The sequence below is a fragment of the Protopterus annectens genome, chromosome 3.part0 (assembly GCF_019279795.1).
Source record: "Protopterus annectens isolate FY-2018-M chromosome 3.part0, PAN1.0, whole genome shotgun sequence".
NCBI classification, from domain to species: domain Eukaryota; kingdom Metazoa; phylum Chordata; order Ceratodontiformes; family Protopteridae; genus Protopterus; species Protopterus annectens.
Window position 1 is genome coordinate 1,495,478,550 of NC_056731.1, and position 23,867 is coordinate 1,495,502,416.

Consider the following 23,867-nt stretch of genomic DNA (forward strand, 5'->3'; position numbering starts at 1 on the left):
CAGCCAAAGCTCTGATATTAAGCAGAGATAACTCAAAATGTACCACTTATATAAGGCAAGACAGGATGTTAGTGATGAGCTGAAACTACCTCCACTGCTATCAATGGCTACACAGAAATCACTGTGTTAGTGCATGTGCTATGCGTTGCCTCTTTGTCAAGGCCAGGGCATACTGGGTACACCTCCTTTTGCCTACTGGGGCAGGCTCAGGTTGTTCCTCCTCCGAGTCACTCTGCGCCTGTGCAGGCCTTGGCACTGGTGGGGGGCTGTTTGGCCCTGCCGCATGCTGTTCCTGCTGCAGCTGTTTCCGCAGGACCATATTGTGTAGCATGGCACATACAAGGACAATTTGGGTACATGTAGTTGGTGAGTACTGCAAGGCTCCACCGGATGTGTCCAGGCACTGGAACCGTGACTTTAGCATCCTAAACACATGCTCTATTATGCTTCGTGTTTGTGAGTGTGCCTCATTATGGAGTTCTTGTTCGGGTGTGTGTGCATTTCTGATGGGTGTCATCAGCCATGGCTCCAGTGCCTATCCAGCATCCCCCACTAGGTGACCATGTGGGATGTTCCCATTGGCAAATGTTTGGTACAGCTGCATCAGATGCCAGATGTGGGAATCATGGTAGCTTCCAGGGCAGCCAACACACACATTCATTATTATGCCCTAGGCATTGCACAAGACCTAGCAGTTGATGGAGGGAAAGCCCTTGCAGTTGATGTAGACCCTACCCCACTCACCTGGTGGTGCTTAAATGCATATGTGCGTGCAGTCTATTGCACCCACTACCTCAGGGTATTCTGCTATTTGGTGGAAGAGATGCATATTGCTGGCCAATACCTCACGGGTGATAAGGAAATATACGTGCTCACCGACATGTGCTGACATGGCATCCAGGAACTGGTGGAGTACCCTGGATGCCGATGCCTGTGAGATCCCCATCATATCCCCAGTTGGCCTTTGGAAGGTACCTGTAGCTAGTATTCTTAGGCCTACACATACCTTGGTGTCCACTGGGATGGGTTTCCCTCTGTTGGTTCTGTGTGTCAGGCGTGGCCGGAACAGCTCAACAATTTGTTGTAGGAGGTCCCTGTCCACCCTATAGTGCTCTGCTATTTCCAGCTCATGTAGCCCTTGGTAGGTTACCCTGGGTCTATACACTCTTCTCTGTCTCCTCACTGTGGGTTGCTCAGCAGCATTCACATCCTCACCACCCTCAACCTCTTGCACATGCTGGTTTATGATAGCAAAAGCAGCCCCTAACATTTTTTTCTCTTGCTTTCGTTTTGTAAAATTTCCCCATCTGTATACACCAGCGGTGCAGAGTTTTTGGGAAAAACAAGGGGGAAAGGTGTTTGCATAGTTTATAGTGGCGTGCTGGGCTGGTCTGCTGCCTGTGTGATTGGCTGATTCTGATACGGTTCACCTGTCAGCTAAGCTAGTTCTCCTTGATTACCTTCCTACTGCTGTTTTCCCTTCCAACTGCCTCCCTGTTTAGCCCTGTGTGTGCGCCACACAAACAGAGTGCTCAAATGTGCACAGAGCTGCTTTTTCCTGGTTTAACTTCCTTTTTCTTCCTGTAAAACCCGGTGCGTGGCGCGCACACCCGCTTACACTTTGTAAAGAGTGCTAGGCAGGTTTAGACACACCCCTAGCTTAGCTGTGCTAATCGAAAAGCAATCCCGAGCCACAGGTCTCCAATCCACTTACAGTATGCCTGATACCCCCCCCCAATGATGTCACCTATATCCTAGTCTTGCACCCAGCTATTTATACTCTTACACTCTTGGGACCTGCCTCACACCCTGGGAAAATCTGGGATTCACTAACCTTTCCCTCATTTGCATAGGATTGCCTGCTAATACATAATTACATGCCCCACACTGAGCCTACCCCTTACCAACTATTACTCACTGGCCAGGTTGTCTTCTGCCTGCCATTGACTTGCATGGCAGAATATACTGATTTTAGTTAGAATGCTTATTTTAAGTGTATTTTATTATTTTTCCCCCAATCCCGTTTGCGCATTGCTGCCCTATGCTTAAACAGGCGAGATTGTCGAAAAAGAAATTACAAGTTGTTTATTTTTTTTTCAACAGTTTGCAGTGCCAATGGCCTTCTACTTGGCCATTGGCATGCTTCCTCAATGACATGCAGCCTTTATTTGGAGCTGTCATAGCTCCATTTTGTAGACTGCAGAAATGTACTCAGTGACTAACCAAGTACATTTCTGCACACTGCACTTGTCCTGCACGGACAGCTGCCAGCTTCCTGGATCTCATATTACCCTCATTTGCATGGTTTTCACCTGCAAGTGAGGGTAATTTGCATACAGGAGCTCAGTCCATGCAGAATTAGTCTAAGAGCTCACGTGCACGTCCCGGGAGCTCGTTCCTGGATTGCATGTCGGCCATATTGCCAAAAATAGCTCTTAGACTAATCCTGCATGTTCTGCAGGGCTTTGTAAATCTGGGGGATTATTTAAGAAAAGTATTTTTTCTTAAATAATGTCATTGTATAATAGTAATAACCCATGTTTGGGTGTGGGTAATGCTGGATTTACCCACAGTTGGCTTTGTTTGGTCACTCGGGCGAACACCAGCTGTGGGTAAATCCAGCACTACCCACACCCAAACGTGGGTTATTGCTTAATTATACAATGACCCCCCATTAATATTCCAAAACGTGCACGCTGATTGGTCAGCATGCCCATTGTAAATCCGACTTATACTAATGGAAAAAGGTCCGGTCTCACTTTTTTTTGTGTTGGGCAGCAATATAGAATGGAAGAGCTCTGTTGCTGTAATCTCGCTATGTTAAACTCCTATGGTAAACGAGTTTAACATAACGAGATATCTTAAAAAAAGCAAGGGAGATCTTCCTTTCTCTGTTGCTTTTTTAAAGTTGCCTCGCTATGTTAAACTTGTTTAACACAGCGAGACAACTTTAAAAAAGCAACAGAGATCTTCCTTTTGTTTCCTCTACACACAGCTCTGATGTACTGCGGAAGCATACGCATGAGCAGTACATCAGAACTGGTCCAGGATACCGGACAGCTGCATAAGGGCAGCACAGAGGCATTATACAATGCCATTATTTAAGAAAAGTTTTTTTTTTTTCTTAAAATAATGTCATTGTATAACAGCAATAACCCACTTCTGGGTGTGGGTAATGCTGGATTTACCCACTGTTGTCTCTGGCCCACACCAACTGTGGATAAATTCAGCATTACCGACACCCAGGTGTGGGTTATTAAGTTTCAGCTACCGTAAATACATTTAAAGGGATAACAATGAGGGAGGAAAAAAAAACAAGCGCAAATAGCACCCACGGTTTGAAAATGGAGATATTTGTTTTTATGCCTAAAATCAAACATATATCAACCCAGGTATCTTAATCTGAAAAATTAATAAATAAATAACAGAGCAAGACTACAAAAAAGCCATCAACAGCATCCAGTTCAGAAGTGACAATCTGCAAAGATTCACAAATTTCACTGTCACCGTGGACTATCATGGGTCAGAAAATGAATGAACATAATATCATCAGCCCAAGTAACCTAACCATGTTCACTAATAGTACAAGAGAGTATTCTACAGCGAGTTTCACTGTAGAGATTCTGTATTCTTTTTGATGTGTCAGTATTTCACGTAATAATTTCTTAGCTGAAAAATAGCTCATGAGGCTACTCTGCTCATCTCAAATAAAGTAAACAAAAGACGCGTCCACTTTATGCGAATAACCCCCCCCCCCCCAGTTTTAGTGCCGTTATCTGAAATCTATGATACCTGGTTGCTAAGCAAACTCTCCAGGTGTTCAGTACTAATGAACTGCAAAGTAAGTCAGACGTCTGTGTCTGTCCGTAACTGCTCACAAGATTGTACAGCGATTATTTCAGTCTGACGATTAACAACTGTTGTTTCTGTCTTTCTCAGCGGAAGCTGCATTTTTGTAGATTGTACAGGCCTGGTGCTTCTTAGCGGTTCTGTATTATTTCGGTACTCTTGGTTAATTTTCAGTTTACGATATTGTGGATCTGTTGTTCATCATGAGTAGTAAAGAAGAAGAAGACATCATTCGGATTGCTAAAAAGATGGATAAAATGGTGCAGAAAAAGAGCCCGGTTAGTAGAATAAATTATATAGTTGATGATGCACTTGCTGTGTTACATGTTGATGCTTCTGTGGCGCTGTATAGATGTATGCTTCCTTGTTGCATTTGTGTAAGTACAGTATTACGTTATGGTGTATCTTATCAGAGGATGGCCGGTTTTGTGCAGTTGTTTTATACTCTCACGTGTAAGAGACAAGGCATTGAAACAGTGTGGTAATCGCCAGCAACTTGTCTGCCTTGATTTCCCGCTGTGCCCTAAGAATGCTGTTTACCGCCTAAAACGTCTGTTTTTTTTGCAACATCATTTTTGGTTCTCTGTAATTGTTTACTGGGGCATTGGTACTGTGAATGTTGTGATTTTAAGGCTTGTCTCTTTTTGGTACTTGATTAAATATTGTAGCAGAATGTCATTTTGGGGGGAGGCATGGCTCTGGCAGTACATTGCAATTTTCCAAATATGCTCCTATCTGACAGTAACCAGCCCTGGCACACTTTTGAGTGTAGTATTTGTTGTAATGTGTGAAGTTGTTTAAATTTGCTTTAAATAAAACCGGCGTGAACGACTGCAAACAACTTTTAAATTTTGTGCTCGCTGTGGACAGGTTACGGTACTTTGTAATTTTGTTGTAAGAGTCAAGAAGACATTTTGCACCGCTATTGGTTGTCTTGCAAATGAAACTGATTTTTGTAACTTTCATTTGGTAACTTTGCAACTTTGAGTAAATTGTGTAAGATTTACGTTCAGAAGCTAGAACAAGTTTTTATCTGTAGCGCTTCACCTTTGAACGCGATTAAGAGTTTTCCACTTCATTCTGCAGCTCTGAGATGGTTACTTTACAAGATCAATGTGATCAGAAACTGGAGGATTTTAATTTTGCTAACTTTGAGCAAATTGTATAAGGTCTGTACAATCGGAAGTTAGTTTTCATCTGTATTGCTTTACCTTGAAAGTAATGCTTAAAGTTTCCACTTGCTCATATTGCAATTCTGAGCAAGTTACTTTCCAAGATCAATGTGATCAGAAATTGAAAAGGGTTTTCGTAGTGTTTTTGTTTTATACCAACTGTTCTATGGTATTGTGTTGCTTATGCTTCCAGTAACCGCAGGAACACTTCTGTTGGAAGAACATGGCTGGAGACGTACCTTGGTTGTGCCGGTCCGTGTTTTTATGCTAATCCAAATTGATTAGTTGTTGCCATTCAAAGAATTCCCAGGTGATTGCGAAGGGCAGAACTTGGAAGGTAACTGGGTACTTGCGTATTATCGCAACCACATTTCCAACCTGCCCTAATTCGTTATGTTGTTCCAAAAATATTCATGTTAACGGCAAAAGGGGTGTGTGACGTTGTGTATGAGGCAGGAAGATGACAAATAGTGACAGAGTAATAAGAATGGGGTTTGCATACCCAGAAAAACAATTTCATGTCAGTGTTTCTAACACAATATATAAACAAGAAGTGAATGAACAAATCTGGCAACTACCATCGTTCTTTCAAAATGAACTTGTGCAACCGTGACGATTAACTTACAATGATGTACAAAAAGACTGTTTCTCACGTTTTTTGGATAACACTCCAGAAAACAACCTGCACTGGTAAAGAAATCAAACTACATAACATTTTCACAACACTAACGAACATATTTCAGGCTCAGAAAGCAACAGCTATTGCCGTGAAAAATGTGGTTACGATAATCTTTAAGTACCCAAACGGTTCCAGCCAATAGACCAGCAACTTTGTTATGAAAAGTTAGTGCCCAGAAAACCAACTTCCCCAACACATATTTGGACTTTGAATTGTGCTCGCAATTTGGAGTAGGGTAGGTCTCCTAAGTCTGAAGGAAAGTATTCTTGTGTTTTTGAACAAGCTTTAAAAATGAATGGTATTGTTTGGGAGGACCATCTGAGGGGCCGAGGAGGGAGGTTTTGGTGAAATTTGCAGTGAGTTGAATGAAAGATTCTAGTTAAAGGAGATCTTTAAGAGAAGACGGCGAGATAAGGACAGCTTGAAGTTTTACAGGGAGTCAGGTTAGCTTTGGAAGGAGTAGTGCAGTGTATGCGGGAGAGAATTTATTTTCAAGCTATATGCCTAGATATTTGAAGAATATTGTTTTTATTGGTTATTAATGTTTAGGGATTTGAAGGGTTTAACTTTAGACAGTCCTTGTGGTGTGCCAAGCATAGTTTCGGTGGGTTAAGTAATAGTTTATGACTGATCAGCTCCTTTGGGGGGGGGGGGGGCAGTTTTCTGTTGAGGATTGCAAAATGCATGGGGGTCTGCTAAGAAAAATTAACCATACTGACTACATAACAAACCTGGTTAGATGAGAAGCTTTAATGCTATAAGGTGCCATTGCTGGGTGTAATTTGAGAACTTAAAAGTGAACCTGTTTTATTTTAGGTTGTAAAAATACACAACCAAAACACACACTTGTAATTGACATCAACATTTTAGTCAAAAATGTGTGTTCTGTGTGTTGAGGAATCCCTGCATAAAACATTGTATTTGCTGTTGTAAACTGTTGCCTAAATAAAGCTTGGTATTTTAATGAGATTAATAGGTGACATTTGCTTGGGCAGGCTGGGAGTCCCTCCAAAGAAAGACTAGTTTGGAATGTACTACACAGGTTTCTGGTGGGTATTTTAATTATCTCCTACCTGTAAGTATTTAACAGTGTAATTTAGTTGATGGTGTTGTATGAATTCATGCTTGATGCCCTCACCTATTAGTGCTATTTGTGCTGTCAGTCATCTGCCTTCTTTCCTGCCAGTTGGCTTAGTTGACTGGGAGGGGGGTCCTCATACAGATAGTCAATAAGGATGGTTAGAGGCAGTTTTCACACACTTTTTAATGTTTGCCCTGTGGGTGCTTGGCAAGCAGAGCAGAAGGGGGATGTGCAGTGGGTTGACAATGCTGGAGATCCTTCATTTATTCAAAGGATCTTAGCCAGCCGGCATCTCTGCACCTCTTCCCCTCAGGCATTGAAGGTAGTTTCCCTGGTTTGCACTAGAAAAATCGACTTTGTGTTCTGAATACCTGCAACCCTCCCCTCTCTCCTCCAAGGAGAAGGAACTGTTCGCCTTCACTCCTCAGTGTTGCTCTCCCCCGCCTGATTTCATTGCCAAGACTACTTTTTATTCACAGTCACCTGGGTTTGCAGTAAGTGCTCCACCCCTCTGTGCCTCGTAGCCAGGCATTGTTTGGGTTGTTAATGTTACTTCAGATTTAGAGGCAAATGGACCTTGCAACTGCCGGGTCGAATACAGGAAGGACCTTCTTTTTCTTCGCTAACTTTTTTAAAACAAGTTCTTGTGTCAGGGTTAAGCAGTTCTAAGAAAGTTTTGGACGTCTTGGTTCCTGTTGCTTAATCAATTGATTATACATACTTGCAAATGTGTATATGGCGATGCTTGTTAAATTTATAATTAGTCTTGTGTAATGAGGTTGTGTCCAGGTCGTGGCTGAAAGGTCAGTTTTTTTTTTTTTTTTTGATGTTGTTACCAATATCAGGAGCCTTCCAATTTACAAGATGTTTAATTGTGCCTTTTGGCTTTTCCCGGTTAGGGGTTGCCACAGCGGAACTCCGGTCCGCTAATGATTGGTAGTTGATTTTTTTACGTGCAGAGTTACCAGCCCTGACGCATAACCTTCAATGAAGGTACGCCCATTCACGCATGTCTCCATGCAGGAGAGGCTCTAGCTGAGAATCGAACCGGACAGCGTCTTTACTGTGAGGCGACAACGCTACCGCAGCACCACCACTGCAGACTTCCCCCAAAAAGCACATTTTAGTCAAGAAGGGGGCACAGAGAGAAGAAGCAAATCCTTTTTGGTGTGATGCTTAGCACTAACATTTGCTTTTCCTGCAGACGTGATTAAAAATGTTCTCTTCTTAATCAATGTGGCCAGGTGGCATGGTGTAGAAAGATGAAGCCCTTGGCTGTAGCCCAGGCACCCCAAGTTAGGCTCTTAATGGTTTGGTGAGGTAGGGATGGGGTACAGCTGGATACATCTATTGTCCCTTGGAAGATGGGCAGTACTGTGGTTTTTCATCTGGGAGCAGGACTTTCAGTCTAGCAAGCCACAGCTTGTGAGTGAGTAATTTTCATTAGCGAGTGTACAGAAGTATATACTTGCGGAGAGAGGATTTTGTGGGCCTCTGAAGTGTCAGGGGTAGTTTGAGTGTGGTTGGGTCATATAACCACCCTGGGGTATTGATGAGGGCAAGCAACCTTCACAGCGTCCTCTGATGGGCTCCTGGATGTTTCTCATCTCTGTATTGTATGAGTAATTCCCTAGTGTAGGGGATAAAGATGCCTGCAGAGTCTAATTGGAAAAAGGCTTAATAGTTTGTAAGCATAGGAGCAAAAAAAGTATATATGCAGCCAGGTGCAAAAGCTTTTAAGTTTTGAGAGTGGAGTTTCTAAAAGATGCTCCAGAGAACATCAGATCCTGCCTGTGATGGAAAAATTAGAGCCAATATATGACTCTGCTGGACCTCCTTGTTGAAAGAAGCCCTGCATGCACTGCTAGCTTGTGAGCAGGCACAGACTCGTCTGATAGGTACTGATAAGCTAGGTAAAAATCTGTGACTGTTCATAGGTGTTGCAGGGCTTTGAGGTCATGGACAGTGGACTTTTGGATAACTTCAGTCTATTCTGTTGTGTCATCTAGTGATTTTTGGGTGGGGGAGGCATGTAGTATTTAACCAGATTGTTCTGGACAAGAAATTTGTAGAGTAGCAGTGACCTTAACAGGGGACCTCGTAGAGGTGGAAGGAATACTTTGAACTCTTGAATTTAGTGGACATGCCTTCTATGAAGAGGTGGTGCCAAAAGCATATAGTGGAATTGTTTTGCTCCCTGTAGGTTGTCGCTAATCTTGAAATTATTACTTCCTGTATATGAGCATTGCACTTCTGCTTTGGAAGAGTTGTAGAAGTGGGAGAGATGGATCTGCAAATGTTAAACTCCTGAATGTTGCTGCTGTCATAGTTAGTTTACTGTTTGTGTTTCTTGAGAAACTTGGATAGTACAACTAAATTTGGCAAACTGAGATGATCTCTGTTTTCAGAGGGAGCGGAGAGCATGTGCTCTAGTTCAATTTGGTGTCTTTCCCCTAAATTGACTGCTGCCCTTATCAAAATACCGTACTAAAGTTAATGTGCAACACCGAAGTTTGCGGTTGTAGAAATTACAAACATCTTTGTGTAGTCACTTCTGGTCCCCCCACATCTGTCTCTCCAGGTGTGATGGGAGAATCTGCTATAGGGATACATTTTTCTAGCCCTCTGAGGACTTTTTCAAGAATCTTCTTCTTCCTCCTCCTCGTTGGGGGTCGCCACAGCGGATCACCTGTTTCCATTTCTTCCTGTCCTCTGCATCTTGCTCTCACACCAACCACCTGCATGTCCTCTTTAACCACATCCATTAACCTCATCTTAGGCCTTCCTCTTACCTGGCAGCTTCATCCTTTTCCCAATATACCCAGCACATGTCCAAACCAACGCAATCTCATCTCTTTACCTTTGCCTCCAAACTGTCCAACCTGGGCTGACCCTCTAATATACTTATTCCTAATCCTGTCTACCCTCGTCACACCCAGTGCAAATCTTAACATCTTTAACTCTGCCACATCCTGCTCTGACTCCTGCCTTTTTGTCAGTGTCACTGTCTCCAACCCATATAACATAGCTGGTCTCACTACCCTTTTGTAGACCTTTCCTTTCACTCTTACTGGTACTAGTCTGTCACAAATCACTCCTGACACTCTTCTCCACCCTGCCTGTACTCTCTTCTTCACCTCTCTTCCACACTCGCCATTACTCTGAACTGTTGATCTCAAGTATTTAAACTGGTCCACCCTTGCCATCTCTACTCCTTACATCCTCACCATTCCTGTATCCTCCCTTTCATTCACACACACAGTCCGTCTTAGTCCAGCTGACCTTCATTCCTCTCCTCTCTAGAGGGTCAGAAAGATATGCTTCTGGAAATCGCAATAGTTTTCTTAGGACTCTTGTGGAGATGGGACTCCCTCTCCTGTGGCAGAGGGGTACACTCTAGCGGTAGAGGGGGCCTGCAAAACCAAGGCTTCAGAGGTCCCTTTTCCAAGAAGCCTTTCTAGAACCCCTGAACAGTTGCTCGACTGCTGCCCTCTATAGGCAGTTGGAGGGGTGCTCATCTCTGCACCTGGAAGCCTGTACATCATTACCAAAGATGTCTGGGTGCAGAAAGTAATTACCAGAGGTCATTAACATTCAACCCCCCCCCCCCCACACACTTTCAATAAAAATTCATGATGTATCACACTGTAAAGAAAGGAAGCAGCCTTAGAAATAGAAACGTTGCTAATAAGTTTCACCCAAGAGGTCCTACCAGGTGAGACCAGCAAGGGTTTGGAACTTGCTCAAACTTATGTTTGGGCCAATATATAGGACCTAAGCCACTTGAACTAATTTTGTCAAACACTTGGAAGTTCTGAATTGTCATAGTTTAGTCTAATTCTCCCTCCATTTTTGAGGAAGGGTGGTTAGTTGGATATGTTCCATAGATTTTCAGGATGTGTACTAAAACATAAAAATAGACTATCCAGGAGATATCTTTGCTTCCAGCTGGGAGCCAGTAATTTTCAGTTCAGAACCCTGCCCTTTAGTCTCACCACAAACCCCTGGGTGTTCACCAAATGTATGGCAGAGGTTGCAGAGGTTGCAGCTCATCTGGGATTGCTGGGATTCCAGGTGTTTCCTTACCTTAATGACTAGCTCCCACCAGACAGCTACTGATAATCACCAGGGACTACCTTCTGCATTTGTCTTTGCCTGGGCATCACAGTTGGCTATAACAATTCTTGTCTCTCTCTCTCTCTCTCTCTCTCTCAAGCCATGGAGTTCATAGGTGCTCATCTGGGTACTGTTTCTCAAGTGGCATGACTTAGTCAATCCAGGCTGTCCAAGTTGCATCATCTGGCCACACTAATCTCTTCAGTCACCAGTAGCCATATTGGTCCTTCAGCTTCTTGGTTTTATAGTGGCCTTCATAACCAGTCTGCTTCTAACACGATCGCTGTGAGAATACTACTGTGGACCCTAGCTGTACTGTGGTCTGTATGAATTCACATGTCATGACCTGCAAATAGTATGTCTCGTGGTGGAGTCTCACACCAGATGTCTTTCAGGGCCACCCCACTGTACTTTTTGCCCAAAGCCATGAGGACCATAGCTACTTCCCAGTTGGGATGGGGTGTATTACCTGGAACAGACAGGCACTGGGCCCCTTAGAGGCCAACCTTCACATCAGCATCCTTGAGATGAGGGTAGTTCTAAAGTTGCAGATGTTTCAAGACCTCCTCCCTTGAGGGATAGTTGCCATACAGACTGACAGACATGTCAGTGGTCTGGTGCAGTAACAAACCAGGGAAACCCCCTCTTTATCCTTTGTGTCAGGAGGTAGTGTCGCAGTGGGCAGTCTCTTCCATCTGTTTTATTTTGACAATGCATATCCTGGGGAAGTCCATTGTTTTAGCAGACAGACTGAGCCAATCTGTTCTTCTGCCTCACAAGCGGTGTCTCAATCCTTCAGTGAGAGAACTAACTTTTCACTGTTGGTGCCAACCATGCTGCAATCTCTTTGCCTTTACCCACAAGTTCAAATGCAGCAGATATTTTGCCCTAATTCTTCCTGGATGGGGAGTTGCCAAGAGGTGCTCTGATTCATGATTGCCCCCCCCCCCCCAATTCTCGTTTTATGCTTGTCCTCCTACACCCCTCTTATCAAAATTGTTACAGAAAGCATGTCTACTAAAGAGCAAGATGAAAATTGTTACCCCATTCTGGCCTTGTGGTTTTCCTCCCTTTTGGCTTCATCTGGTATATACCCTCCTTGGGGTCTGGATCCCTCTCCACATCTGCTGTCTCACCCGTATGGTCTACTTCACTTGGACAAAGCCCTAAAGTTAAACACATGATTTCTCCACTTCCATTGAGAGCTAGACAGCCCAGGCTTTCTTCCCAAGTTCTGTGTATCCTTACTTTTCAAAAGGGTTCAACTAGGAAAATATACAAGAGCGAATGGAAAAATTTCTCTTTTTGGACCAATGAAAGACACCTGACCCCTTTTTGGCACCCACTCCATCAGTTCTAGTTTTTCTGGCCTCCATTTTCCACAATGGCACAAATTATTCCACAGTCAAGGTAGAGCTTGCTGCAATCTCCAGTTATCACGTAGGTAAAAACAGTTGTCATTGGCCTCCCTTAAAATTTCGTAAGTCTTCCTAAAGGGTATGTTTCCACTTGGACCATGTACTGAGGATCCTACTCCTTCATGTGATTTGACCGTTCTTCTCCAGGCCTTAACTTGCTCTCCGTTTTGAGCCACCAACAAACGCTAATTTAAATTTTTTGTTGTTGCGTCTGTTATGTATCTTAACTCCTTGCTTTGTCTTGCTAGCCACCCATATTATCTCTTTGCAACAACCCTTTTCTTCTGAATTTGCCCTTAACTAGTCTATAAATTGACTAGTTTTCTTCCCAAAAATTTCCAGTAAAAGGAATATATGCTTCATTTGATTTTATTTTTTTTTTTACACACAACTGAGATTTTATTTCTGTAGAACAAAAACTTTCAGGAAATCGACCAATTGTTTTTTCACAACTTAGCTCATGAAAAGGAAATGTCAAAGGTCACATTAGCATGTTGGCTCACTTGTATTTCTTGTTTATAAACAAAAGGTTTGTTTCTACCAAGACCACTACAAGCTTATTCCACAAGGTCGGTATCTACTTCCTCTGCCTTCCTGTCCACAATTTCTGTAGATGTCATTTGTGCTGCTGCTACTTGGTCCAGTGCTCTACCTTCATAGCTTATTACAAATTGGATATCCTTTTCTAGGAACAGGGCAGCTTTTGGTTAATCAGTACTCCAGTATATATCCTTCCAAGAAACTGGGGACTGTGTCCCAATGGTTGAGGAATGGAGGAAAAAAGCAACCTTGGATATAAAAGTTATGTACTTACCATAATGATGCATCTGTGTTGTCTGATTTTCATTCTTCAGCCTCCCCCCTTGACTTCTTTCTTCGGTAGAAGATACTACTATGGTTTCCTTGTATGACCTGGAGGTTTATTCACTTTTTCCCTCTCCAAAGTCCACATACCTTTATCATCCTTCTTCTGCAGTTTTCTATTTGTGAGTCTGCCCTGGATATCAATATACAGGAAGGAAACAAACTCAAATGAGTAATCTGTGACTTTGGATCTGTAGCTCAAGTCTCTCCCATGTCTGATCCAAAACCTAATGGTTGAAGGATCTATCCAGTCTAGTTCTTGTACTTTGACAGAATGTATATATTCCCCAGAGTTCCTACTATTTAATTCACATCTTCTGCACTAAATATTCTCATACATGTCTTCAGTAATCTACCGTTTTTTATACTTCTTGGTCTCCTGTTTACATCCTCACGTTTGCAAATCTGATTCCATTTCCCACTCATACTCCCTGCTGAAAGTTGATAATTTTACAACATCTAATAAGATTCATGATATGTTTTTGGTAGAATGTAAATGCATCCCAGCATAATCCTTCTGTTACTACCACATGTACTATTATCTTCGGTTCCTCTTCTGTCACTCTAGCAATCAGTATTGGTCTATTTTCCTTTGTCCCCAATATTCTGCTGAATGTCCACCCTGAATTCTCTTCCTTATCAAATTTCTTTGTTCATTTCTATTTAAATTTTTCATGCAGCATTGCTGTTTTCACACTACGCCTGTTAATGTAATTCAGTATTATTTGCTTTTTTCCTGTATCTGCAAGGCCATTTACATTCCATGATAATATGGACAGAGTTGCAGTTATGATGGGTTGTTACTCTTACCTGTTCTTTTGTAATGTATATTTCCAACTTTAAGCTTACATGCAGCCATGAATGTTTGGCAGGCAGAGCTCTTCTTCTTAACTGTTTCGTATATTTAACTGAACCGAAGTCATATTTTTCAAGATTTTTGCTTCATTGAAAAAACTCAAAACTACCGAAAAGATTTTCAGAATCCCCTTCCCCTTGTATCTTAGAACAAGCACATACAACCTGTGTACATTTTCGTCCGTTTTTACCTGTCCAGGTAGGAGCAATTGTCCCAAATTGACTGCTGCACCTGTAGGTGTTGCGTATTCTAAAATTTTAGGTTAGTTATACTAAAGCGAGTAATTGCAGTCTTTTCCTTATCTGTACTCCTTTCCCAGGTGTGCAAAATAACTTGCATGCTTTTAATAATTATTCCCTTTTAGCCTCAAGAAAAAAAATGCACTAGCTACCTATAAATAAACTAAATTTGTGCATTTTTTACATTTTAAATGCATTCAAAGTACTAAAGCTGCTGGGAAGCAGCTGTTTGAATAACTTATTCAATTCCTGCAGTTTAAAAACTTAAGTGAAAAATAAATGAACAGCCTGCCAGTGTACCTTTTTAAAATGTTTTGCACACTTCACTCTGCAGACAGTGTTAAAACCTGTCATGATTAATTGCTGTCATGATTAATTTCTTACACATGTAGACCTCTCAACACCAAGAAAAACTTTGCTTATGTGTAAGAGCTAGCTTTCTCATGATTTAATTGCCTGTAACTGTAGACTTTTGGCACTGAAAGCCTTTGACATGGGGGGGAGGGGTAGATAACTTTAGAAATACAAAAAAGGGCTAGTAGTTTTCATGTCTTATTTTTTTATTTTTGGAGCCTGTTTTCTTAATGTCTGCATTGTTCTAGATGTCGACATATATATAAAAACAACTCAGTAGGTGGAGAGGGATCAAGACCCGACTGCAGCCCAGCCAATCTGGGTTAAAATCTTGGCTCAGGCAACTGATGGATCAGCTATCCACTCCATGTGGTGCATCATTTTACCATATTATATCCTCCCACACACATTCCTGTACACGTTAAGTATGCAAGAGACAAATTATTTGTAAGTTTTGGCATGCTTTGTTAGTCTGTTAGGACAGCTGGTGAAGGTTTTGCACTCCAGTTGTTACTAATTTTGTTTTGAATGGGTTGACTTTTAGTTTTAGATTAAGTATTTCCTTGTTTTGTTGTTGCTGAGTGGCACAAAATTGATGCTGGATTATTGAGGTAGAGATCCATGCTAATCTGGGTACCAGGAAAGTTTGCCAACCTCTTTCAAGATTCAGTGTATTGTAGTATTGAATAGAACTGGTGATAGTACACACCCTTTGTTGACTAAGAGTACTTCTAATGCTTGTGTGTATACATTTTGTATCCACTATGAGTGTTTATGATTGTTCTGTAGAATACTTTATTTTGTAGTACTTCATTATGGAGTGCATGCCATAACTTTGTCAAAAACAATTTTGATCCAAAAAAAAGGCTATGTGATTTATATACCAGTGATGTGCATTCAGCTTAATATAAGATAGGAAGTCCCAAAAAGAGATGGTTTTGATAGTTTGGTCATTATGCATGTGAATACTATTTGCCTAGCGGTAAGATACCTTTGCTTGCAGAGGTCTGAAAATTCTAAAAAAACTGAATCCAAGGCCATGTCTAAACTAGATTAAGGGAAACTTGTGTACCTTGCATCTGACGGCAGCCGATGCCTTGGCTAGAAGTGGCACTAAAAGGAATTGTTCATGATGCCAGCCTTTTGAGGTAACTGTGAAAAGAAGTGTGCCTTATCGGAACTTAAAGCAGTAAATGCAAGTACCACACCTTAGAGCTGTGAGGCAGATATCTTTCTGATCCTCCTGTCTCCTCTGTTGTACATAACTAATGCAAGTCCTGAAATGCATACATTAGATCTGTTGCACCTATCATTCTGTTTAATGCTCCAATTACCGTTTATAGTTTTTTCTTTTTTCTCATATATATGCACACATGATGTGTGCATTGCTAACATTGACACTTAAAATAAAAAGTCGACCCATCATTGCTTATGCTGTAAGGCATCACTTTGGAGCATGCAACAGTAACGCATCTTTTTTTCAAGGGGTCAAGGCCCCCCTCAACCCTCCGTGAGGGGCTGAGATCCTCATACTCCTTGCTAATTATCTATACTTCCAAGCTAGCACAATGTTTGGGAGAGCACATGTTCCCCCAACCATTGGACAGTGTGCAATGTTGCACATCTGTCAACAAGCTGTTTTGCCAACCACATTGAGCATTCCTGTGATCATAATTACAGATGTTCGCCATATTGATCACTGCTGCTGCAGCCTTAGCTATATGGATTATATATATATATATATATTAGCCGGCCAGACTGCAGGGCACCTTCCATGTGCCCAAACTGTCATGCAGCTCATATTTGTCTTATTTTCGCTCCTATGGAGCTGACTAAGACTAGTGTTGGTGCGAAGACTTTTTCAGAGCTTTACTGCTGCTGAAGAACTCCTGAGGCTTTTGAAATGGTCTGCTTGTGCTATTCTTTTACTGAGCAGGGGTAGTTCATTTTAGGGACGACAACTTCTATTTAATAATTTTGCTTATTATTTATAACTTTCCTGTTCAGGAAATTTAATTGACAACAAGACTATACTGTACTTTTAAACCGAAGTGCCTTTTTTTTTTTCTTGTCAGTTTAAAAGTTGCTTAAAGTAGCTGAAAAAAAAGTTTTCTGTGGAGAAAATGTGTTTTATTTTACTTTGCGAGGCTGGCATGATGACTTTTTATTTTTGCTGACATTTGCTGCTCATTCTTCTTGGGAATGAGGTACCATTTTGAGCTTGTCCATGGAACAAACTGTTAGTCCTTCTAGACACAGAAAAGGTTAAGCAAAAACTGCCTTTACTACCACAGTAGTCTAGTAATTTGCTTCAGCCACAGGTGGGTGGCTGCAATGTGACTATTTGCATCTCCGATCACTCATCTTTTACCCCGAATCCCTCTGGTATAGCACCTTGAGCCACAGTGATGGAGTTAGCCACTTCATCTGCTTCTGTTGGGTTCCCCTCGGTGGGCAAGGGTGAGCCAACCTTATCGGCCCTCTGAGAGGGGACAAGGGACTGCTTCCCTGTTTTGCCAGAATGTTGTGCCCATTCCTAGGAAAGCAACTGCTGCTACTAATAATACTGTTTGGCCTCATTTTTCCTATCGGAAAGAAACTGAGAATTTAAAATGTTTGCTCCTCAAATTTGATGACTAGTTTACTGGGTCTGGCACAGGATTTAATTCAGGCTGTTGATCTTTTGTGTAATGTAGTTTTCTGGTAAAAGAGGGATACTTTTTCTGAAGCAATTAGATTCCGAATCTGGATAGGGAGATGAATTTTCTCCTCATAGTTTTGATTCAGACTCTTGAGGAGAGCTCAGTTCTTGATTATCCCCCCCCACCCCCCCCGGGATTTCTCTTTCTTTCTCTGAGACTGTTTCTAGAATGTGCTGGTTTCTTTTAAAGTGGGAGAACAGTGAGGTTTCTCACTGTCCCTCAAACTACTATGAACTATATTATAGCTGGAATTTCCAGAACCTGGACCCATTCCTCCAGTTCTGGAGGATGTGTTAACTGCCTACAGTTTTCCAGGCGGTCAACCAGGTCCTCCAAAAAGGGCAGATACGATGTGAAAGTATGAGGAATGTTTTGCCAGCAGCAGTTTCTTATAATGAAAAATCTGCTTTGCATTTAATTTCTTCAGTGTTTGAAATCGCTTCTCAACAGTGTGTGCGCATGACTCTGTTTTTACTTCCAGGACTATGGCTACTAGTAGTGGGAGTAGGTTTGCATGGCTGCAATTCTTAGAGCTTTCCATTTGATGTTAAAAATGAGGTTTTCAATTTTCCTTTGAATAGAGATTTAGTTTTTTGCCTCTGTGCTGCAGGGGTAATCACAAAGTGTAATGAAAGGGGTAAGTTGATAACTGGGTATGTCTGTTTTTCAGCTCTCCTTTTCTAAATTTTCTGAGGGATTCTGTAAGTCTAGTTTTGGTAAGAAACAAAATACAGGTAAAGGGGGTTCCATTAAGAATTCTGGGAACTCCCAAAACCAAGGACAGTCCAACAAGTAAGAGACTATTTAGCAGACTTTTGTCCCCCCCCCCCCCGACATCCTCTTTTCAGTTTCGGATAAATGGGTTCTGAAGATCCATTTGTCAAGGTTACAAATGGCAGTGGGGCATAATTTCTTATCCCCCAGACCAGGCTATTTCTACCTGTCCATTATCATGTGCTGTTTCTCTGGGAGTGATGGGACCCAGTTCACCCTTCCCAGTTGGGGAGGGGATTTTATTCAAGAATCTTATTTTTTAGTATCAAAGAAAAATACTTGTAGACCAGTTTTAGGTCTTTCTTTCCTAAACTTTTGATATGTCTAAATTCAAAATGATGTCACTTCACAACCTATTAACTTTTTTCCTCGTTCAACTTTTTAGTAACATTAGATTTAAAAGATGCTTGTTTACATTACTTTTCATCTAGATTTCAGGTGTTTTCTTAATGTGATCCAGACCAGTTCTCTTACCATTTTGGCCAATCCACTTCGCCAAGAGTGTTAATGTTTAATGGCAGGCTACAGGGAATCCACATTTTTCCAGTACAACTTATAAAAGTCTTTCTTGACTCCTATGTGACATGATGGTGTTTCTGGGATGTCAACTAGACACCACAGTTCAAAGAGCTTTCTTTCACAGGAAGAATAGATTAGATTAGATTTATTTGTACAGTTTTCCACTCTGACTTGGATCACTGTGAAGGAATACCTCAGGATTTTGGGTCTCAAAGCTTCCATGTACCGTAGGCAAGACTCCGCATGAGAGAGGGGTGGTATTTTTGGTCCCAGATACCTTTGTTTTTCATATCCTAATGCTGGGTTTGTCAGAAGAGAAATCACTTGGTAGAGCAAATTGATCTTAAATCCAGGTCTCCCCTTCTTCCTACCTGTTCCAAAGCGGTCCGTCACTATATGTGTGTTGGACTTGGCAGCTTATGTTGCAGTTTCAGGAGGGATAAAAGTGCAAGGTGTGGCAGTATCAAGGATGGATGTCGCCACATAAATAAAAAAAAAAGGCATGCTTGCCCGGAAAAGTCAGTCGACACTTTGAATCATCTTTGGTTCCCAGAACCTCTTTTAAGCTGTTACAGACAATATTAGAGTCATGGTACATCAACGAGCCAGGAGGAACCAGGTGATATACCCTTTCCATTTGAGCAATATTAGCGTAGCATGCATATAGGGTCACAGCACAGTCTTGCACTGCATGCATCCTGTATTCCATTGGAACAAAATTGTGTGGTAGACAAGCTGAGCAGGACAAGGGCATATCCTCATGAATGGAAACTGGATTGGCGGGTCTTCCAAGATTTGATCAGTCTGGGGGGGGGGGGGGTTCTCAAGTAGAGTTTCTTTGCCTCCTCTCAATCGGCTGGCAGGATTCTGCTCCAGGGCTCTGTGCAAAACTGCCTGGAAGATGGATACCCCCCCCCCCGGGCACTAACGTTCCTGTCTGTTTCCACCCATTCCTCTAGTATCACTGGTACTTCAGAACATTGTGAAGGAATTCTCACAGATCATTGTGGTGACTCCCATCTGGCCCAGGTAATTGTGGTTCTCCCTTATTTTGGAAATGGCCAGAGGCAATTATAATGAGCTTCGTCACAGACTGGATATACTCACCCAAAAACAAGGGTGTTTGATAGGCCCCACACCAATCAGGTTCACTTGACTACCTGGATGATAGGGTTTTAATTCCTTTTATGCACCTCTTTACTGGGATCACGCCGCAGGTGCTAATGGAAGCAAGAAAACCTGCTTCTAGAAAATCCCTTTAACAAATGGAAAAGGTTTTATAATTGATGCAAAGAACACAACCAACACCCATTCAGTGCTAGTTCTCTGGATTTACAATATTTGCTTCAGTTACTATCCTATGGACTCCTCTTTCGCGGCTTATTTATCTGCCATTTCACTATGTCTGCCTTGTGGATTCTCCTCTTTCAGTGCAGTCTCTTGTTAAAATGTTTTTGAAAAGGGTTTTGCATAAGTCTTCCAATAAAACTGATGGCCCCTCCTTGGGATCTTACTTTTGTGTTAGAGAAGCTGACATTTGTTCCATTTGAACCAGCTAACCTTGCTGATATGATGATCTGAACACAGAAAACAGTTTCACTGATTGCCCTGACCTCTTTCTGCAAGCAGGGTATGAGTTGCAAGCTGTTAGTCAAACCCACCTCATTTTCTGTAGGGATAATGGTTCTTTAGTTCTTTCTGTTTTATCCCTTAAGTTGGATCAGAGTTTACTTTACTTTAAGCCAAACTATCCATCTCTCCACTTTCTTTCCTGAACACCAAAATGAGGAAGCAGGGATGCACAGTACCAGTTATCGGTAGACATCCAAGGTATGATCTTGAGAGAGCTAAATCTTTCAGACCAGCTGTTTATTTCTTGGGGCAGTCTGTATCAAAACAGACCATTTCAAATGGTTGTCTAAGGTCATTACCTTTAGTTATACTCTCCACTACAAAACCTATTCCAGGCAGGGTCAAGGCCATCTCTAACAGGGTCGTGGCTTAATCTATGGCTCTTTGGAAAGGGTTGGATTCTAAGGGTGTATGGTTATTCACTGAAGGGTAAAAACATCAAAAGGCATTGCATTATAAATGCCATTCATCGAAACCTCCTCCACTGCTAATTTTATATATACCAACTTGGAGATCGCACTTCAGAGGGGAGAGGGCAAATTTCCTTGTCCTACAGTAATGCAATCTTAGCCAGAATGGCTTGATGAGCGGCATGTTTGATGCTTCGTTTTTTTGACTTGAGACGTATCCAAATTCTAGAAGTGGCAACTTGGTCCTTTCTACACACTATTAAAATGCACTATAAGCTTGATGGTGTAGATCAGGCTTCAAGTCCAGTCTCCAAGGGCTCCTAAGACTGTTCTCTTTCCGTCTCCCCAAGTGGTAATCTAGCCATATAGCTGAGGCTGCTGCAGCAGTAATCAGTATAATGAAAATAGTACAGTTGTAAAAGTAAACATACTACAACCCATGACAGTAGATTTTTGAAAGATCACTACTGCAGCAGTAGCTGCTCCCTCCCTGCCCCCCCCTTTTATTATGTTTAATGCCAGGGTGTAGTTATTTTTTGTTCTTCCTTGCATTGCACTTGGGCTCAGCCTCACTTTCTCTCTTGGCAGGAAAGCACTGAAGAGCTTGGTGCCCAAACTTGTTAGTCAGCTCAGCTCAGCTCAAGTTGCCTGATAGTTTGGGCACATTGAAGGTGCCTGAGGCTTTGGAAGCTGTATGGCTGTTGTATCCTTGGCATGATATAACCCATGTAGCTAAGGCTACTGCAGTAGTGATCATGCAAACATCTACTGGTATGGTAAGTTTACTTGTACAGCTCTACTCTTATGCATTTGTTTCTGTATATTTTGGCCACTGTGACACTTGTTTTCCAGTATTCAGGTCATTTTCTTTAAAGAAATCATCTTTCTGCCTATTAGATCTCACTGCAGTTCTTTCAGTCTTATGTCCCTCTCTTTATTTGCGTCATTGCTGCCATGTTTATTTTGACTTAAGTTCTTTGTCTTTCTATTCTTAACTTTTTTAAGCAAGCATAAATTTCTTAATGTTTCAGCCATCAACCATCTCTCTAATTTACAAAGTAATGGGTTTGCCCTCCATCCTTTAGGCCCCTTCCCCATGTCCACTATCAATGTTGCTGAGTGGCTCATAAAGGGTGTCTTCTCCCAATATTGATTGATATATATATATATATATATATATATATATATATATATATATATATATAAGATACATACATATATATATATATATATATATATATATATATATATATATATATAGAGATATATATAGAGATATATATATATATATATATATATAGAGAGAGAGATATCTGTGCAGTTATTGTCAGACATGACGTAGCTTATTCAGATCCTACCTTCTTTTTAAACCTCGTTCCTCCTCTGCATGTATTGTTCCCATAATTCCCTAATTTTTTCTATGTAATTTGTTCCTGCCCTTTTCTAAAGATCCCAATTCCAGTTTTATTTTTGCTACTATTTTCAGTACTTCTAGTACAGTTGGTTTACACTTTTGCTTTCCATTTTCTAGTAATTGCTTTTTTGGCAGCCACCATAATTTAGACTCAGCAAGGCCTTATGTCTAGGCAATTCAGATTGTGTCATAACTCAAAATGTCATTTCTTTAGTTACCAATTTGCTCACCCATTATCTTTGACAGAGTAGTCTGCTGAAAAATCTTTAAAAATGGAGTGGAAATAAAAGAAAGAACAGTAAACTCCACCTATAATTTTGTCACTCATAGCTGTATTTTCAGAATTTTCAGAAGAAATTTCTATCTTCTCTAACTCCCTAGTAATTTACACTACCCATTCCTTAAATTCCTCATTTCAACAGGTGGGAAAGGGCCATTGTCTCATTTTTTTTATTTCATTACCCTATGTTTTTATTTTGGTTATTATTGGTGCATGATCAGAAGTAGTTTATTGGATGCGTATAAAAACTTTAAATTAATTAAACTCACATGTTCCTGTGAAATGCAAGTTCTGTCTAGTTTAGCCCAGTTTTGTATTTTGAGGAGTAAGATGCACATTCACTCTGAACTCCTACTAGTGAATTCACATCTTCGATGCTAAGTATTTTCATAGGTTTCTTCAAAAATCTACCCTTAGTTATATTTTTCCTTTCTGGCCCCCCCAGACACATCATTCACTGCTGCAAATTCCAATCCCCACCAGTAAGTAAAATTCCATGCTGAGAGCTGAGTTCTTCCAGAATTTTCTTAAGCTCCATTATAGCAGTTTTAGGTGGAATATAAATGTCTGTGTAATCCTCTGCCCTTGCCAGTAGTCCCTTAGTACTACGCATCTTCCATTCTCTGTTTCTGTTTTTGTTTTGTTTTATTCTGTTTTATCACGATCACAGTTCCTCTTGCAGTTAATAGAAGTACTCTTCTGTTTTCCTTTCCCAGGTTTCTGCTGAATATCTGTCCTGAAAACCTTTCTTTATCAAATTCAAATATTCAGTTCTTTCCAAATATGTCTCCTGTAGCATAGCTATTTGCATTCTACATTTTTTAATCTAGTTCACTACTTTCTCTCTTTTTTTTTTTTTTTTTTTATATCTGTGAGACCATTAACATTGAGAGAACTTTTTGACACTGCTTTCTGTATTATTTCCACCTTTTGTATGTAACAGCTTTTGTAAGTATCTGTTTGTTTGATCTTGTGTACTTTTTTGTCATATCCATTTGAGCTATACCTACTAGGAAGTAGTATAGAACTGACTCATAAAAAAAAAAAGTGCCACCTTGCTGGAATCACAAGAAGAAAATCATCACAAAAATTAGGAGGTGTAGCACCCAGCAGGATACAAGCACTGGCTAACTGAACAAATAGTCTACCACAGCCAAATTTGAGGTTAATTTGGCCTCCCAGTTCTTTAGCTATGTCCATAACCTCAAAGGCAATACCCAATTGTGTGCAGAGCTCACTGTAAATGGATCCAGCTATGCTGAGCCACAAGATTCAGCAAGCCTACTGGCTACAAATTTCAGCTCCAACTTCACCCCTTTCTCCCCCTCAACCTTTCCTTGGTTAATACTATCAAATGTAACTCTCCTTGCTGTCACTAGGGAGCAAATACTTTATGCTGTCTGTAAAACCAAGAGCATTACATCAGTTGTCCTAGACACTATCCCAGGATAACCTGTAAAGAACAGCAACTCCCAAGTGTTGCTAGTCTCTCTATGCAAAGCCATGAA

General features: G+C 41.2%; 1 protein-coding gene across 1 annotated transcript in view; it reads left to right on the forward strand.

The window, feature by feature from the left end:
* Positions 1-3,862: 3,862 nt before the first annotated feature.
* TCEA1 (transcription elongation factor A1) overlaps positions 3,863-23,867 on the forward strand; it is a gene marked incomplete in the record, with an annotated part of 560,757 nt that continues 540,752 nt past the window's right edge. Inside the window, 1 exon segment of the mRNA XM_044065512.1 lies at positions 3,863-4,127. Within this exon segment, the coding sequence (XP_043921447.1) occupies positions 4,053-4,127 (75 nt within the window).